The 18,281-nt window shown below is 61.6% G+C and overlaps 2 protein-coding genes across 3 annotated transcripts; one reads left to right on the top strand and one right to left on the bottom strand.

Annotated features, from left to right (window-relative positions):
* Positions 1-516: 516 nt before the first annotated feature.
* LY6D (lymphocyte antigen 6 family member D) lies at positions 517-2,141 on the bottom strand. Its single transcript, XM_036922479.2, has 3 exons — positions 2,020-2,141; positions 1,197-1,295; positions 517-1,017 (listed from the first exon to the last, which is right to left on the bottom strand). Exons 1-3 carry the CDS (start codon positions 2,069-2,071, stop codon positions 785-787), a joined length of 384 nt encoding a protein of 127 aa, XP_036778374.2. The 5' UTR covers positions 2,072-2,141; the 3' UTR covers positions 517-784.
* LOC130682792 (uncharacterized) lies at positions 2,133-12,387 on the top strand. Of its 2 annotated transcripts, none has more exons than XM_057497681.1 (2): positions 2,133-2,411; positions 4,360-7,697. In XM_057497681.1, the coding sequence occupies exons 1-2, from the start codon at positions 2,133-2,135 to the stop codon at positions 5,047-5,049; spliced, it is 969 nt and encodes a 322-aa protein (XP_057353664.1). In that variant the 3' UTR covers positions 5,050-7,697. The 2 variants fall into 2 exon arrangements, 1 of the variants encoding a protein (XP_057353664.1); XR_008996101.1 differs by lacking the exon at positions 4,360-7,697 and adding an exon at positions 11,855-12,387 and having other exon boundaries at positions 2,253-2,411.
* The last annotated feature ends 5,894 nt before the right edge of the window (positions 12,388-18,281 follow it).

The raw sequence follows: 18,281 nt of genomic DNA on the forward strand, positions 1-18,281 counted from the left end.
CACACACCGTCTCTCTCCAACCTGATGAGGTTGGCTGAGGAGGCTGCAGGGCTCACCTTGGATAGGGTCAATCCCAGGTAGCGGGACTTACCTTGGCCATGGCTGAGGTAGGCAGTGTCTGTACAGTTATGAGGCTCAGCTGCAGTCTGGGGTGCCCCAAGCCAGCCTCTCTGGAGGCTCCTGGACCAAAGCCTTGGGGGAGTGTCCGGGGTGGGGGAGCGGTTAGCGGCCCTTCTTCCCTCAGCCTCCATGGTGGGGCCTGGCCTTGCAGGGACACTGAAAGCTCCACCCTGAGCTCCTACTCAGCCCCCCAGGAGAGCCCTTCTTGTCTGGGGCTGCAGAGGGGGTGCCAGGGGAGGGTCGTATCCCCTCCAAGGTGAGGAATGACGGTGGCATTTCAGACATGGTGCATGCAGCAAGCCTGACCCTGGATGCCCAGCCCTGGGACTTGGGGGCCATGTGGCCATGGACCTTTCTGCACCCCTGCACTCCTGGAGTGGCACACACACAACCACGCTGGTTTTCCATCATTTATTCTCATGCAGAGGTTTGAGCAGAAATAAAGGAAACCAAACAGAATGAATATGAAATCAGAAGGTGGTCAGGATGCCATCTGTCCCCTGCCCTCCCACAGCTCCGGGAGGGGCTGGCTCCAAATCATTGGCCCTGTGCATCTGCAGAGCCTGGCCCCAGACCTTCCAAGGAAGTCCTGGCTCAGGGTGTCTGAGGCCCCATCATGGTGAGAGAGGGGCAGGGAGGGGAAGGGACAGAGCCCTCGCCAGGGTCACAGGCTGGGCGCTAAGATGAGGGCAATGAGGCCAAGGGTCAGCGCCAAGCCCAGCATGGAGCAGGTGGCTGCACCAGTGGCTGCACGGCTGTGGGGGCCCGCGTTGCACAGGTCCTCCTGGCAGCAGAGTGTGGAGGCCGCGCCACTGCTGACCTGGCCCTGCAGGTGGTACGAGGGCGTGCAGGACTCCTCGCAACTCTTCTCCACCAGGTTCCCCCGCAGAGGCTCCACTGGGGACAGGGGCGTGGTCAGGCTGGACAGTCCCTCCAGCCCACAGTCGCCCAGCATGTCCCCAGCACCCCAAGTCCCACACTGGCCCCACCGTCACGGACCTTCCCAGAGATGGTCCCCACCCCCCGGGGCACCTGGACGAGCTCTGGGATGTCCTGCCTGACCCGGGGTCGCTCACCTTTGGTCATGGTCCTGCAGAAGCGGGAGCTGGCTGGGCAGGCTTGACGGTTTTTACAGTTGGTGGAGCTGGAGCACACGTGACAGTGGAGAGCCCAGGCTGGGGGATGGGTGTCAGGGTCTCAGCTGGCCCCCAGGAGGCCTCCCAGGGACACGGGGGACCCTGGGATCACTACCTGAAAAGACCCCTCTTGGGTGGAGCCCTCTGCCTGCCCAGCCCCAGGCCAGTCCTGAGGCCACCAGGCCCTGCCAGGGCTTGGATCCGGAGCACAACCTCAGGAGGCAGGGGGGACAGTCCCTGTCCGCTGGAGCCCTGGGACCCCCAGATTGTCTAGAGGAATAGTGAGGAGGGGGCCAGTACAGCGTGTCCTGGACAGACCCTTATCCTGGGACGTCTCAGAGCTCTGGGACTTGCTGAGGGCAGCTTGCAGGACAGGCCACTGTCCCTGTCCCTCCCGGGACTGTCAGCGTGGTATGCTGAGCCTGTGGGAGGGCTGACCTGGGAGGGCCCCAAGGACAGGAGGGGAGGGGCTGGATGACCTTGGCGATGGTCTTTCCCCAGGGGGAGGCATCTCAAGGCGATTCCCAGTGTCACTCCCTCTTAGAACGCCTGGTCCCACGGACCGATTCTCTGATGCTGAAAATTCTAAGTCTGATTCCACTAAGTTAAAGGGTGAGGTTCGCTTTATTTTCAGTTCTGAATCTAACAACCCACAATTTCAGGATTCTCTGAGCCCAAAGGTTAACAACTGCAGCGTCCAGACTGCAGCCAAAGCTGCCCCATGCCCCCACCCCCACCCCAGCCCTTCAGTCCAGCCCCTCACCTGGTCCAGTGGCCTCAGCCAGGGCAACAAGGAGCAGTAGGGCTGTCTTCATCTTGGGGTGTCTCTGGGAGCTGTGGCAGCCCCTCCCCTCCAAAGGCCTTATAGCTGGGAGGATGCCGGTGGGAGGGGCGGGGGTGAGCGGGCAGTCGGCCAGGCCTCGTGCAGGTATCAGCCAGGACGCGATGTGCCTCACCCTGGCCGGCCCTCACCCACCAGCCCAACACACACCTGCCCCTGCCAGCTGGAGGGACCTCTGCGCCTGGCCATGTTGCCCTCTGGGCTTGGACAGAGGCCTCAGCTCATGGTGGCATCTTCCTCTCCAGTCCTGGGTCCATCCCTGGATCACTTTGTTTCTGCGGTTCTGTCCCCTCCCTTGCATCCGCCACCCTCAGGTAGGATGAACAGAGCCACAGCCTGTGTGGGTGTCTGGGGGTTGCCCAGGGCTATGCCCACAGGTCTGGGGAGGCAGGAGGAAGGCTCTTATGGCAGGGTCCATCCAGTGGACCCCTGGGAAAAGGACCCCCAGGGAAGCAAAATGTCCTGTCAGGATATTGGGGGTGGTGGGGGGAGCTGTACTGGGATGTGGGTGGACGCTGGGTGTGCCTGCAGAGAGGGAAGCCCTGGCCAGAGCAGGAGCTGATGCATCAGTGGAGGAGGGGCAGGTGCCCCTCAAATCCTCCCCAACCCTGCCTCCCACCCTCCGTGGCCCCAGGACCCCGATCCAGTGCTCCCGCCACACGTTCTGGGACCTGCCCTCCTCGAGGAGCAGCTGCCTTCCTCCTGCTCTGGGTCTGGCTCTGGTCCCTGCAAGGCCATGAGCTCGTCCTGGCCCGGCGCCCAGGGCCCTACCGCCTGCAGGGTCTGGCAGGAGGCTGCTGGGCAGACCCCTCCCACCTCCACCCTCTTGTGCTGCTCCTAGGAGGGACTCCCAGAGCCTTTGGGCACAGTGCCCCTCCCCTGCCCCTCTCCCGTTTTCCCTGTCAGCTTGCTGGCCCTGCCATGCTAGGTGGACCCTGCTGGTCGCATGGGTGGGCCCCACAGAGGCTTGTCCTTCCCCTGCCCTGCAGGCCACACTGACGGCGAGGCGGGGGCACAGAGATCAGCCCTGGGCCTACCCCAGCCACCACCCCTGCCTGTGGACAAGTGCCAGTGAGGATGGCAGGTGGGGGAGAGGGGGTGAGCAACGCCTGCTGGAGGGATGGCAGGGGTCAAGACTAGTCTAAGGTTCTCGGGGGGCATAGTGGGCTCTGGCCTATCAGATCTGGGCTCCCCACCCCCGGGCCCTCCTTCCAGCCTGCCCCTGGGCAAGCAGACTCCTCTCCCCTGCCACATGCGGGGAAGTCAGGGCTGCATTTCAGTGCCAGGGTCTAAAGAGGTGCTGCCCTCCCAGACACAGTTACTGGACCTGGTGGGACCTGGCCAAAGGTGGAGGGGCGGTGTGGCAGTGCCTCCAGGGACCCTGGGGTGTGCGTGTGGGAGCTCCCCAGTCAGCCCTGCAAGCTGTTCCCAGGCTCCCGGGGGCCTGGCTTAGGGCGGCTGGCATCTTGCTTGATGAGGCAGGTAATGTGGTGGTCACCCTGCCCTCACCCAGACAGAAAAGGTTGCTCCAAGCTCTGAGACCTCCCCACGTCCATCAGGCGTGGACACCCAGAGGCAGGTGGGAGAGAGGACACTTCTCAGGCCTTGGGAAACAGGATACAGGGTTCAGGGACAGGGTGGTAACTGGCATGGGGTAGGGGTGACGGCTGTGCAGAGGTGACTCACTTGCACCAAGAGCATGGACGCTGCTGGAAAAACAAGTTTGAGGGATTGGATTTCCTGCTGGACCTGGTCCAAGGACGCTGTGCACACCAGGAGTGGAGGTCTCACCTGGGGCTGAAAAGGGCCCTGCACTTGGCCTACCCACAGGGCACCTCCGCCTCAGTGTAGCACGTGGCCTCTGCTCACTGCCTGTCTGGTTCTGAGGGAAGAAGGCCTTTGTCCTGGGAGGGGCTGCCCCCCAGAATGTGAGCTGTCTGGGGGCTTCCTAGCAGAACCATCAACACAGCCCAGACAGTTTATTCATGGGTGATTCTGAGAGCAGGCCTTCTCAGAGGGAGTCATGGGACAGTGCAGTCAGGGAGGGCTTCCTGCAAGCAGCGACCTGACTCCAGTCTTGGAGTCAGGATTCAGGGGAAAGAGAAATTGTCATGGCCCCTTAAGTTGGCCTCCTTCCAACATCTTTATACTGGTGAGGAAAGGAGGACCAGAGAGGCCAGATTGGCACCAGGTCACTCTGGGCGTGGGGCAGAACCTGGCACCTCTTCCACCACTGGCTCCCTCTCCCCTCCTCTCCAGCAGGAGAAAGACGCTGCTTTTCAGAGCCTGGGTCCCGGTTGTCTGTACCTGCAGGATGCTGGCAGCAGGACCGGCACGCTGGAGAGGTGGAGAGGGAACGGGACAGCCCCCCGCTCTGCCTGCACCCTGAGCTCAGCCGGCCAGGAAGCAGGTGCCGGACAGGCCTCTGCCTGCAGCAGGGGCTCTTCTGCTCGCACCCCTCCCTGTGCCTCCCTCTGCCCGGGTCTCCGCCTGGGAGCTGGGAGAGACAGGAACCAAGGCCCAGACCTCCAGGTCGTGGGAGTCACGCAAAGGGTGTGTGGCCCACAGAGGGAAGTTCCTGGCTCGGTGTGGCACAGAAGTCATTCTGGACCTTCTCAAAGTGCAGCACGGGGGCTCCCTGAGCTGTGCCCTGGGGCCGAGGGTGGGCATCAGGCTGTGCAAAGTCAGGTGCCCGGACAGAGGCCCCCCCCAACCTTGGGGCCAGGCACAAGGCTTCTCCAGCTTCCAGCCATCAATGGGGAAGTGCCACATGCCAGGGGCTCTGCACCCACTCAGTCACAACTCTTTAGAAGGACCCACTGTGTGCCAGGCACCAAGAGCACGGCGAAGACCAAGGGGAGCGGCAGGGTCCCGCCCTTGGGACCCCAGACTAGCTGGAAGGCGCGGACAGACAAGCGTGGCTCTGCCGTGCACACCTGGTCACTGCCGTGAGTGTGACGGGGCCGGGGAGCAGTCGAAGGCCAGAGGGTGGAGCAGGGGAGGGCAGCGTGGCAGGGAGTCCAGGCCTGGGTCTGCAGCATGTGGGCTGGGCGTGCCACCCTCCTTCCTGTCTCTCACTTCTTCCCGGTGGCAGCAGGGCGGCCCCGCAGTGAGTCAGGCAGCAGAGTGATGTAGCATCTCCCTCGGGCTGCTCTGTCCCCTTCAGCCACACACGTGCACATGCTGGCGGGGCCTCCCTGGAATGACGCACAGAGGGCAGGGCCTTGCCCATGGCCACCCAGCCAGGGGGTGGGAGCCAGAGCTGGGCCTGGCCCCCTGGCCTGGGGCTCTCTCCCCACAACTCCCTCCCGGTGCCAGCGCATCACCTTTACACACCAGACTGCAGGCCTACACGTGGGCCTCTCATGTGCTTCCGTGGGCCTGACCTGGCCCCACCTGCCCGAGATTATCCCCTGGGAACCTGGCCACACCAGCCAGTCTCAGAGCTGCCCTCCTGGAACTGCTGGGCAGGGCTTCTGGGTGCAGTTCATGCCCCTGGGCTGGGCCATGAGCTGGGGCTCAGGGCTGGTGCTGCCCCTCTGTGCTGGCCCCTCATCCGTGCAGGGCCATTTTTCCTACTCTGCCAGGGTGTACACCTGGGGGCAGCCACGTGGGCAGCCCTTCCCTGCCCGGGAGAGGGCTGGGCTGGAGCCCTGGGTTCCTGAGGGCCAAGAGAGACAAAGCAGCTCTCTGGCCTGGCAGGTGACCCCCTGAGAGGCCCCACAGCGCCCCGGGCACACTGGCACCCAGGACCAGCACTGGGACACCGCTCCACGGAGCCCTGGCACGGGCCCTGCCTGTCGCCCTCTGTGGGGTGTCCCTGGGAAGCACTGGCACTCAGGGCACGGGGAGATGGGGGGAAAGCTCTCAGGGTGTGAGCTGTGTCCTCCGTGAGGTGTGGGGAGAGAGGCTGCCGAAGGGCAGGGGCGCACCCGGGGAGCATCAGGCCCCCACGCCGCAGGCGCTCAGCAGAACGGGATCGCAGGGTGTGGCCGCCCGCGCCTGCAGACCCCAGAGAGCCTGGTAACCTGGCTCCGTGGAGGGGGTTCATTCTCTGTGTGTCAGGATGAGCTCCCTCTAGGGCTCTAGGGGAGGGCAGAGCGTCTGCGCGGATCCCGCCCTGCTGCCGGGCCACACCCAGGGCACCTGCTGCCGCTGTGGCCTGGAGCTTGTGCTGTGAACTCTTCAGCACAGGACAGCTCGGGCGTGGGTGCCAGGGCGGTGAGCACAGGTTCCTTCCTCACTCCTCCACCCTGCTTGCTCCCAGCAGCTGCCCGCCCATCCCTCCACCCCCCCCCTCATCCATCGTCCCTCCACCCGTCCCTCCACCCACCCACGCGTCCGCTCGTTCCCTCCAGGACACAGCTGCGGTGATGTCCTCCCCTCTCCTCTGTCCTCTTCCCCCTCTATTTACATAAATACCTGCCCCTGACAAGAGAAAACAGTCATTTTTGGATTGGGACGACTGTCCTCCCAACAAGGGTGGCTACACAGGAAGGGCTTTACTCTTCCACTGGGACCCAGATTCGGGCCTGGACCTCTGCGGAAGCCCTGCGCTTTATGGAAAGCCTCCTGACACCTCCGGGTGTGGATGATGGGAGGCAGCACGGCCGTACCCGCATTAGCCAGGGGTCTGGGGACTAGTGGTACAGAAGGAGCCTCAGCAGCCCCTGAGCTCCGAGGCTGGAACAGCCCAGCTCTGCACTCTCTGCTCAGCCAGGAGGCCTTGGGGATCTGGCTTTGAGATACAGTCCTGCTCCAGGGGGTTTGCGTGTTGCTGCCACCTGCTCTGGGGCCCCCAGGGAAGGGTGTGTCCCAGGCTGGGCTGGCAGGGAGCTCATTGCTGCAACCACAAGGGCTTAGGGATCAAGGGGCCTGCGTCACCTCCGTCTGGGAAGTTATGTAAGAAGGCAGAAGGGTTGGCCCCTTGGGGAGCAAGGAATTCTGGGTGGATGGAATGTGACACGTGGAGGCCCAGGTGCCCCCACCATGCCTGGGCAGAGGAGCCAGCCCTGAGCATGAGCCCAGGGCATGTGTGACCCCCCAGCCCCAGCTCCAGCTCAGCCCAGCTCTGGTCTTCCTGCCCCCTCAGGCAGTTCATGAGCAACAGGCCCAGCTTTAGCTCTGGGTTGGTGGCCTCCCCCTCACACCACCCGAAAGCGCTCCTCCCTGAACTGGCAGCAATGGTCAGGGGCTCTTGGGGTCAAAGAGGTCCCCGTCGCATGATCCCCCCTCTACACGCCTGCTGCTGCCCACCCTGGTGTCCCCACAGCACACCTCCTCGGAGTCCAGCTTTCCTACCTCTGGGCCTCTGCACCTGCTGTCCCGCCGCCTTCCCAGCCCCAACCTTCCCCTCAGAGAGGCCCCCAACTCCCTCTGCCACCACTGTCCTCTGCAGCCCCTGTCCGAGGCTCTGGGCCGCCATTGCAGATAAGCCTGCTAGCTGGGCCCCGTGCCTGTTCTGTCCCTGTGGGTAGCCCGGCACCCATATGACCCTAGTACGCGGTAGGTGCCCGCTGCCGTTGATTTAATGACTATGGCGACACCGTGGAGTGGGGCGGGGGTGGAGAGAACTCAGGACTCAGCTGCAGGTGGTCTGTGACCCATGAGGGCCTCAGGAAACCTGTCTGTGCCTCGGTTTTCTTGTCTGTAGCAAGGGACAGTTATTGTCTTCTTAAGCAAGAAGCGCCCTTGCCCCACCCTGACTTCTGAATGGAGGAGGTGGAGGCTATGGGTCTCTGTGTGGCGCCTGGTGCTTTTGCGGGGACTGCAGGGGTGGGGCTGCCCTGGAGGGGGACTCATCAGAAGGGTGCAGAGAGGAAATTTCCAGCCTCCTGAAGAAAAGAACCCGCCCGCTTCCAAGACTGCCTGGGGAGCCCAACCCTGAGCCTCAGCTTTGCTCCTGGGGTGGCCGCCCTGCACAGATCCCGTACCTACCTCCTCCTGTGTCCCCGGAGGCTGGCAAGCCTGGCTGGGGGCTCAGAGGGCCCCCTAGAGAATCCTGACATGCTTGTTTCAAGGCAAGGCCCCTCAGCCCACCCTGTCCTCCAGGCAGCCCATGGCGCAGACCCAGCCGGCAGAAGCCGTGCATGAAGGCGGGCCCCTCCCACTGGCCTGAACGCTGCCCCCTGTGCCCCCAGGTGCCCTCGTCAGAATGGCCACCACAGCACTGTTGCAGGCACGGGACCACAGCAGGCCAGGCGTGCAGGCGCTGGGGGGCAGTGGCCCTGCAAGGTCAGAGAGGTGGCTGCTGGGAGCAGAAAGGGCCCTTGTCTCCTTGGGGCGCTTGTGAGAACTTCCCGGGACCTGCACGCCTGGAGGCAGGGCTGTGGAGGGGTGGAGGCTGAGGGAGGGCGCAGTGGGGCTGGGCCTCTGGCTTGCTCACCTGCCCCTGGATCAGAACCGAGACCCACGCCCAGCCAGGGGAGCTCCCGGCGGTCACGACGCCCCATTGCCCTGACGCCTGAGCTGTGGGAGCCAGGTTCCGCCAGGTTCTGCCAGGCAACACGGCGCCACCTCCACTCACGCGGCCTGACCGTTGGTCCTAGTCACTGAGGGGGGGATGTGAGGGACAGAGGAGTGGGGGTGGGGAAAGGAGGCTTGTGGGCAGCGCAGAGCCCCGCAGCCTGCGAGAAGGGCGACCCCCGAGGGAGCTGTGGGCTTGAGGCCTTGGGTGGGCTCCCGGGAAGGGCCCTGGGCAGAGGTGCAGGGGCAAAACCAGAGAGCCGGGGCCTCTGTCCTTGCCACGCAGAAAGAGCCCTGGGCGCCGGCTGTGCCCTGACCGGGGGTGAGGGGCTGGCGGCGTCCCGCAGGGCTGACCACCTCTGATGGGGACAGTGAGGCTCGGAAGGGCTCCCCAGAGGGATCTGCTGAAAGCGCTCTTCTGCCACCGTGGGGACAACGGGGAGTGTGCTTCCCCATCTGAGCCTGCGTCTCGAGAACTTTACCCACCCCTCTGTAAGCGCCCTGCCTGCCTGTGACCTGCGGGGGCAGGACATCCCCCACAGATGAATCACCTCAGAGCACGAGGATTTGTCACTTTATTCCCCTCACATGGGACCCTGGCGGTGGGCTGGCAGGGGGTGCCTCTGGGGTGGGAGGGTGCCCCAATCCCAAGACAGTCAGAGTCCTGGGGAGCTGGCCCACCCCGGCCAGGGCACCACTGGCAAGGCCGGCCTTCCCCTGGCAGGAGCTGGTACCCCTGGACTGAGGGCACTGTCTGCACACTGTGCCCCAGGGGGACACCTGGGAGGTGGGTGTTGGCTGGCTCTCCTTGGGATGCCTGGACCCAACAGAGCCCGTGGGGCTGCCATGCGTGGGAAGATGTGTCTGGGCCAGTGGGTGAAGGACTGAACGAGGGAATGAATGGGGAATGGCTGCTGGACTGGCCCAACCCCAAACCCAAACCTCCAACCTGCCCCTTGCTGGCAGCTCGGGCACAGGGGGCTCCTTGGAGGGGCCTGAGCGCCAAGTCCCAGCAGGAGTCCAAATGGGATGGCTGGAGGCCCTCTTCCCATTCCCAGGGGCCAGGGTCCCCCAAGACTCCAGGGGGAGAGCTTTGTTCCTGGAGCAGGAGCTGGGGGGCCGTTGAGAAGCAGGGAAGAGTGACAGGCAGCACAGGGACTCATCCTGCCAGGGTGTGAGGGGGGAGGCACAGGCCCTGGGCATATGACCCCGTGCAGCCGGAGTTCAGCTGAGAGCAGGCAGAAGCCGCAGGCCCGCCCCTGGTAGGGGCCCACAGCAGGCTGGCCGAGGCACTGCCCCACAGGGCCCTGTGGCCGCCCACCAAGCCTGCAGTCCCACTATGGCTGCACTGGCTGTCCTGGCAGCAGGACACAGAGAGGGTGCAGCCATCTGAGGACACGGTGCTGTTGGGGCACATCAGGGTGCAGCACTTCATGACCATGCTGCCGCTGGGGCTGGCTGTGGAGAGAGGACCCATGGGTGACTGCTCCAGGCCCCACCACCCAGCCAGCGCAGGAGGCCCTGAAGCCTGGGGCCCACAGCTCATTGGCACAGCCCGCTTCTGGTTCTTGGAGGCCGGCTCGAGAGTGTCCCCCAGGGCCTGCTGCTGTTGGGGGTGTCCACCTTTGGCACCTGTGGGTCTGGGGAGCCTTGCGTCTCCCTCAAACCAGGCTCCTTGAGACATCTGATGCCAGAGAGTGACTCAGGAACTCCCCACCCCCAACCCTCGGCCCCTCTCCCCGGACGGACCTGTGGAGCACTTCTCTGCTCTGAGATTCAGGGTCAGAGGAAATGCCAGGCCCTGCACTCACTCCTTATCTCTTTCTGGGACTGGAAAGCCTTCCAAGATGGCGGGCAAGGGATTATAAGGACACAGGGCAGCCTGCACAGTTGCTTTTAAACCTTCAGGGATATAGAAGGTGCCCCAAGGAGGCTGGCTGGGAGAGGGTGCTGCCCACTTGAAAGGGAGGAGAGCCTGGCAGGAGGCCCAGGGAGTGGGCAGGCCCCTGGGCAAGCTGCCTTCATCTGTCACTTGCTCTGGCTTCTGCACCTGTGCAGTGTGGATGGCTAAGAGGATTCCTCAGAGGAGGGGTGCAGGCTGCTTAGAAGTGAATCGTGCTGATCCTACCATTTGCAACAACATGGATGGAGCTAGAGGGTATTATGCTCAGTGAAATAAGTCAGGCAGAGAAAGACAAGAACCAAATGATTTCCCTCATTTGTTGAGTATAACAATGAAGCAAAACTGAAGGAACAAAACAGCAGCAGACAGACTCTGAGAAGGGACTAGTGGTTACCAAGGAAACCCAGGCAGGTGGGGAGGGAGGGAGAAGGGGATTGTGGAGTATCATGATTGGCACACATGGCGTGTGTGGGGTCACGGGGAAGACAGTGTAGCTCAGAGAAGACAAATAGGGACTCTGTGGCATCTCACTACACTGATGGACAGTGACTGCAATGGGGTATCAGGGGGGACTTGATAATAAGGGGGAATGCAATGACCACATTGTTTTTCTTGTGAAACCTTCACAAGAGTGTATATCAATGATACCTTAATAAAAAAAACAAAGAGCTGAACCATGCTGGGGAAACACCAGTCGCTTCCCTCCACCCGCACTGTTGGGACACATCAGGGTGCAGGGCATCATGACCAGGATGCACCGGCGTGAGGTCGTGCTTGAGGCTGTGACCCTGACAGAGGCGACTCTTGTTTGAAGCTGACCCAGAAACCCAGGGCTGGGCCGGGAGGTACCTGGCTCTGTGCCGAATGTCTTCCTCTCCCATTGCTGGGGGTTCAGTGAATGAACAGCATCGAATAAATGTCAGGTTTCAGTCATGGGCAGATAGTAGCAGCGTTCATGGCTGCAGCAATTAGAACCTTAGAGCTGCCACTGCCGGGAAGAATCTAGCAAAGCAGAGGGACAGAGAAACTGCACCCAGACTGGGAGGGTCAGAGGGCAGCAGGACCTCCGAGGGCCTGGGGCCAAGGTCGACTGGCTGAGGGCAGCGGTTCCCACACTGCCCCAGCAAACCACCTCTGACAGTCCCCCCTCCTGAGCCTGGGGCATCTGGGCAGATGCCAGTCACTCCAGGAGCGAATTCTTCAATTCACCTGCATGATCAGTCATGGCCACACTCAGGAATTGAAAGGGCTGTGTTTCTATGGATGGCACGGAATAGGGGAAGTATTTTCAAAGCTTTTCTGAGTGGCTGTGGATGAAATACCAAAGATGCTGCCCACGCGCCAGCAAAGCCTGTGACATCCATCATCTGTGCTTCCTCCTCTGGCTAGGTGCGGAGTGCCAGGTTCCTGGCCTGAGAAACGGGATATCCTGCTGGGCTATTGGACGGTTGACCCCAAAGGCGGCTCATCGCCCTGGGCCTGGAGCTCAGCAGGCTCTGGTGTGGATTTTCATCACAGGCAAGACCTGGTTGCTCTTTGCTGTGAGGACTGCCCCAGGGAGGCCCTCTCATTCCCCTGCTCCCCAGAGCGGGAGAGCCTGAGACCCAAGGCCTCGCTCCCTAGCCTGTGCCCCAGGACTGGTGCAGGGAGCCAGCAGGTGTTTACAGCTTCCAACACGAGGTGGGGCTCAGGGAGGCCCCATGGCCTGCTGGAAGCACTGTGGGTGGCCCAAGGAGTGCAAAGAAGTGACCACCCTGGCCCCAGCCCCCAGCCATCCTCCCGTGCCTGGACTCGGCCAGGATCCCTGGTCCTTGCACCCCAGTTGCTCTAGGACCCTCCCCACCCTGGTGGGGCCTCTGCTCACAGCCCCTTCCCAGGAGCACACCCTCACTCGTCACCCTGGGCACCCTTACCCATGATCAGGCTGGGTCTGACTGCCAGCATGTCTGCAGCCCTGGAGGAGACACGTAGGGCTTGCTGCCTGCTGGACAGGCAGATGGACGACATGCGGCAGACGGTCAGTGAGGGGCAAGTGGGAGGTGGGGTGAGGGCAGGGAGAGCAGGCCTGGCAGGGCCAGGGGTGGAACTGCGGCCTCCGTGGCACCAGGTGCTATCCAGGCTGTGAGAGTGAGGCTTCAGGGGTCCTAGGCACGCTTGGGGAGAGGCAGCACCCCTCAGCCCCGCATATTTTGAGGTTCGTTGTTTTCTGGCCAGCTCCCCCCAGCCCTTGAAGTGACTTGCTGGCCCCTCCAGGCAGGGTCCTTCCCTGCCAAATGGGCAGAGGTCCTGGAGGAGCTGAAGGAGTCCCTGGGCTGGCTGGGTCCTGCCCTGCCATGCACTCTCGGGGGCCCTGGGCTGGACAGTGCGTCTCCCATAATAGGGGGCGCTGGGTCCCAGGGGAAGGGCCTTTGTCACCAACAGGATTTACAGGGGGCTGTGGCCCAGAGGATGGCCCCCTACCCCCAGTGAGGCTGCCTGGCTGCCCTCCATGGCAGAGCTCCCTGGGGGAGCCTGGGGACACTGCCAGGGCCTCCACGGACATGACCGCAACAGTGGCAGAAACCTGCAGGGGGGAAATCGGACACAGCTGCCGGCCCAGGGCCTCCCGACCGCCCACAGCTGCCCGGGTCTCACCCACCCCATACCTCCTCTATCTCCAATGCGGACGACTCTGCGGCAGCTTCCAGGGCCCCCTCATCCCTGCAGGGCCCCGCCCCATCCCTGCTGCCCCATCGGGCTCCCCACACCCCCAAATTGCCATGGCTCCTCCCCACCCTGCTCAGACCCCACGATGTAACCTCCCCTGGCCTGCCTGTCCCTGTCACCATCAGGCTCTACTCAAGAGCTCTGGGCCCCACTCAGCCTGAGGAGGCTCAGGGAAGAGCCAGATCTGCAGAGGGGGTCCTGGGAGGTCGGAGGAAGAAGTGGGCCTGCCCTAGGGGTGCAGGGGAGGCCAACAGCCAGGGGCACCTGGAGGAGGCAGGGAAAGGCAGGGCAGCGCCCCTGAGGCAGTGAGCGGTGTCAGGGGGAGAGGTCACGGGGCTGCAGGGGGCCGTGGACTGCACACGGGCCAGCTGCTGCTCAGGGCTGGGGCCCGGGCATCTGCCTCCCTCCATGCCCATGTTCTGCCAAATCCGTGTACCACCATCTCCCTGCCTCCCTCCCCAGTCTTTCACACAGACTCACTCAAATTTAATGGGAAACCTATTTTTTGGCCTTACGCTGATAATGTTACAGGTTCCTGGCAAAGCTGTTTCTGACCGACTCTCAAATCAATGAGTATGGCAGCAGGACACGTCAGTCCCTGCCACCTGTGGCCTAGCACAGGCTGTACTGGGGGGTCCCTGCTGGACCTGTGGGTCTGGCTTGGGCTAGGGCCAGGACAGAGCAGGGCCAGCATGCGGGCAGGGCAGGGTGGGGTGCTCACTGGCCCAAGGGATCACACAGTACTTGTCAGTCTGGGGGACTCCACCAGAGACGTGCAGTTCTCACGGCCACAGCACGCGTGGCCGCGCAGGCCCAGGTGGAGGAAGGAGGCGCAGGCGCAGTCTGGGCTGCAGCTCCCGGGCCAGGCCGAGCGCGGGCCCCCTGCCACATGGCCACCACTGCCAGGCCTGCCCCCATGCTGCACCTCCGGCCCTGCACGTGTGAATCCCAGCTGCGAGCAGGAGTGGGCGTGCAGGCTGGGGCGTGGGAGTCCGCAGGCTGCCACCTGGATGACGGAGGGCATGATGCATGGTGGGTGGCTTCAGATGTCCTGCTCCCCACCGTCCCTGTCCCCCTCTGAGCCACAGCATCCCCACCTATAAGGTGGGACCACTAGCTCAAGGCTGTTTAGCCCTGCTGGGGAACAAAATGCACACAGGCTCTGTTCTCTTCACTGGGGGCTCCAGGCCTAGGGCTGCTGCCTGCACCAAGGGCAGCAGTGGCTGTGAGGCTGTTTCACACAGCAGGTGTTCAGGGCTGTTGAGTTAACAGGAAGGAACACTCAGACCCATTGATAGGGCGTCTGCAGCAAAACTCCCTGGTCCTGGCCACCCCTGTGTGCTGTGCGACTGGCCCCAGGTCCCAATGACAGGGAGACAGGACAAGACCCCTGGCTTGGACATCCCACAGGCCGCCCAGGGGCATAGCCCCAGTGGGATGGATCGAAGGGTGCCAAGGACATTGTGTGGGACACCTGGAGGAGCGGAACACAGTCTTGACAGAGGGTGGGAGCCATCTGGGCAGGCTTCCTGGAGTAGGTGGCCCTGGAGCTGGGCCTGGGTGGACCTTCCTGTTAACTCAACAGCCCTTGGATTTCCGTTTGTCAACTGGAGAAAGGACCGCCAGCAGAAGCAGCCACCTGGCAGGTGGGGGCTAGCTCTGAAAAGCTGTCAGTTCCCAGGAGCTGTGATGGGGCAGGTGGGCAGGGGGCAAGCCGGGAGCAACTTGTCAGGTGGGGGTCCTACACCACAGGAGAGAGCCCTTTGGGTGAGGGCTGGGGTGTGGTGGGGGCACCCTACAAGGGGTTTTCCTGGGAAGGAAGCTCTGGGAAGAGTGCCCTGTGGGAGTTTCCAGTGGGCATATCTGGGTGAGGCATGCCTACTCAAACCCGAGCCAGTGCCTGCGGGTGGGGATGGTAGCACCTCCCACATGTGGGGCAGCTGATGTCCAAGCCCATTGCCCTGTGTGGAGAGAGGGGGGCACTGTAGCTGCAAGACAGGCAGCCAGGTGGTCAAGCCCAGACCTGCAGAGCACCCCCACCCCCACCCTCACCCCTGCCAGGCTCAGAGGACAGGCTTCCCAGGTCAGGTCTCAAGAAGAATAGGCCTCTGTCTGGGGGTGAGCCCTGGCCATTCCTAACCCCCCGTCTGCAGCTGAGTCCCAGGTGATGGTGGGGCCAGAAAACAGACACCCCTAGGTTCCTTTGAATGAGAGCCTTACAGTGCCTCGGTTTTCCTCACAGTTTCAGGAAGTCCCTCTGTCATTTGCTGTGCTGAGAGTTAATGGTTCACATCCTTAGGTCCCTGGAGCAGAGGCCGGCTCCCAGCAGGCACTGTCCAGTGCCAGCTACCAGGAAGGCTAGGCCTGGACGATAGAGGCATCCTGGCCCACACCCCTCCTCGCCAGGGCCCCCCAGCTCCCGCTCCCGCCTGCGGCTGGTGCGAGCCCTCTTCAGTCCAAGAGCCAGCCTCCTGCCTGAGGGCCCCCATCTGTCCTTCCAGCCTCCTCCGGCAGCAACTGATCCCCAGGGTGCCTCCTTCCAGCTGCGGGCCCTCCTCCTTTCCCCACAGGGGCCGCCCCGGGCAGCTGGGGCTCCACCTCATCCCCCCAAGCTCAGGGGACGCTGGTGGGGCCGATTACCCTAGATGATAATTAGTCAGCTGACAATCACAGGCTGTATCTCCCCATCCGCAGGCCCCGTTTCCGGTGGCCCCAAAAGCGGTAGGCACTCTGTTCAAGGTTACAGCCAGGTCATCAGGGAGGGGCACAGTTGGGCCTGGAAGTGGGTGACCAAGCATTTTTCCTGGTTTTAGCACTGAGAGCCCCTCTTCCTAGGAATCCCTTGTTCCAGGAAAATAGGATGATATGTCACCCTGGCTGGACCCCAGGTCCCACTGCCTGGCCCCAAGTTTTGCAGCCTCAGCCCCTCACCAGGGTCTTTGCCCCCATGAGAGCCAGATACAAACCACGTCTGGCTGGTCAGGGAACAGCCCCAGGGCCCTGCTCCTTCCTGATAGCCCCCAGTCTAGATGGATGCTCTGACTCCTCAGATGGAAGCCAGCCCCACCAATAACTGTCTGTTCCCACCCCTTACCCGGGTCAGTGCCCAGGGCGGCCAGAAGCAGCAACAGCAGGAGTGACCTCATCACTTGGCATCCGCTGGCTGGGACTGCAGGGCAGCCAGCACAGAGGACCTTTATATGGCCACAGGTGGTGTCCTGGCTGGGGTCGAACCTAGTAATTTAGCGGGAGATGAGCTTGGGAGGGCAGAGCCAGCCTGACTCACGCTGCGAGGCTCCGCTTTGCACTGCCCCAGAGGCCCCTCTGTGCCTGATCCTCCATCCTGAGCCCTGGCCTCCCTGTCTCTGCAGTCTTCATGAGGCCCAGATTGGGCTGGGAAGAAGGAAGGAGGCATGGGCACTGTGGTCTGTGGGGACAGCCCACTCTGGGGTCCTGGGGCACATGACCCTGTCTGGAGCCTGCTTTCTTTCCCAGGTCTCCTGCAGGGCCTCTTCCTTGTCCACTCATGGGGGATGGGCTGAGCTGCTGGGTGCTCATCCCTAGGCCCAAGAGTGGCCAGGGGGTTCGTTGGTGGGGTGGGAGGTGGCACTGGTGCACAGGCTGCAAGCACGTGTTCACGTGGGGCCCCTGCAGCGCAGGGTGTCCGCCTAGGGCTGGGGCTCCACTTGCCCAGCCACCTCCTGGTGTAAGTGCCAAGAAGCCTGGGATCTAAATTCACAGTAGATTTTTCTGTTTGTTTTGATGGTATATTAGTCAACTCTATTTTATTTGAACTTTTTTTCTTTTAACTCTTTTTAGAACTTCCAAGGTTTTGCCATATTGTTGGGGGGGGCATTGTGTATTTTCCTTGGTTCTTGTCACCATGGCAACAAAGCACTGAAGGGCAGAGGCACGGTAGTGAAGCAGAGTAAAAGTTGTGAAATTACACACTTAGAAATGCGGGCAACCTCAGGGGTGAGATGTTAGGGGGGAGTCTGTTCGGAGACTCAGGGAAGTCAGTGTACAAGTTGTGGAAGGAAATTATTCAAGTGAGAGTGTCAGGGAATGACAGATTAGGATAGTAAAGGACGTTCATTGAACTGCTACACGGCTTGGGGCACATCCCCTGCTAACTCCTTAAGCCAGGGTCACCTGGCAACCAGTGTCTGCTTGGATCTGCACTGCGTGGGAACTGAGTCCTTACTATTCCAGGTTTTGGGGGACCTGCAGAACACTGGATGGGGTGAGATTATGTTCTGCAAACTTCTTAGAGACAAAGAAAGAAACTTTCAGGCAAGCTACTAAAAAGCATGACCATAAACTGCAGTTCCAACCTGGTCACCCAGGTGATGGTTATTTGCAAGCCTAGATCTGAGCTCTCAGTAGCCCCTCCTTACTTATCTGAAATAGGACAGAGGGAGTGAAGGTTTGAGCTTAAATCAGGAGGATTAAAATGACAAAGCAAAGTAATAAAGACACTTACCACTGGAAAAGCTCAGAGACAAAACTTTGTAAGTTGAGTAGTAAGTTTATTTAAGGCAAAAGGTGCACATTTGGAGAAAGGAGAGTACTGGTGACCTCAGAGAGAGAGGAACGCACTGAAAGGCCGGGAAAGTTTTATTAAAGTTACACACTTACAAAGTGCAGGTGACCTCGGAGAGAGGTGTGCACTGAAAGGTTTAGGGTCTGGGGTTTTACAGGCATGTAACTCCAGGGAGAGGAAATCCTGGGGCAAAATGCCTCTAACACCAATATCAGTCAAAGGGAGAAATAAAGTTTAAAATCTGTTTACTGCTTACAAACTGCCATCTGGGGCCATTTCTCTTACCTGCTCCAGCAGAAGCAAACCAGCTCTCCCCCTAACCTCTCAGGTTCAGATAAGGCCTCAGTTGTCCAGGTAGTTACCCATTGATATGGAGATGAACCCTCCTCCACCCCTGAGGAATGCCTGTTGATATGCATGTGCATTAAATCCAGGCAAGATATTCTGGAAATATTACAATTTTACCCACAGGCCACCCCTCCAGAAATCTTGCCTTACAATCTACTCATTCCCCCTCTTCCGCAGTGGTCCCTGGGCAAGAAAACTGGGGCATTGCGGCCAGACTAA

Source organism: Manis pentadactyla, chromosome 3 (genome assembly GCF_030020395.1).
Source record: "Manis pentadactyla isolate mManPen7 chromosome 3, mManPen7.hap1, whole genome shotgun sequence".
Taxonomy (NCBI): Eukaryota; Metazoa; Chordata; class Mammalia; order Pholidota; family Manidae; genus Manis; species Manis pentadactyla.

Bases quoted from the DNA above. Each gene is read 5' to 3' on its own strand.
- LY6D (XM_036922479.2), bottom strand. From the start codon at position 2,071: ATGAAGACAGCCCTACTGCTCCTTGTTGCCCTGGCTGAGGCCACTGGA. The intron at 1,296-2,019 runs GTGAGGGGCTGG...CCCATCCCCCAG, and splicing joins GGCTGAGGCCACTGGACCAG to CCTGGGCTCTCCACTGTCAC. The intron at 1,018-1,196 runs GTGAGCGACCCC...CCCTGTCCCCAG, and splicing joins CTGCAGGACCATGACCAAAG to TGGAGCCTCTGCGGGGGAAC.
- LOC130682792 (XM_057497681.1), top strand. From the start codon at position 2,133: ATGCCGGTGGGAGGGGCGGGGGTGAGCGGGCAGTCGGCCAGGCCTCGT. The intron at 2,412-4,359 runs GTAGGATGAACA...CCTCTCCAGCAG, and splicing joins CTTGCATCCGCCACCCTCAG to GAGAAAGACGCTGCTTTTCA.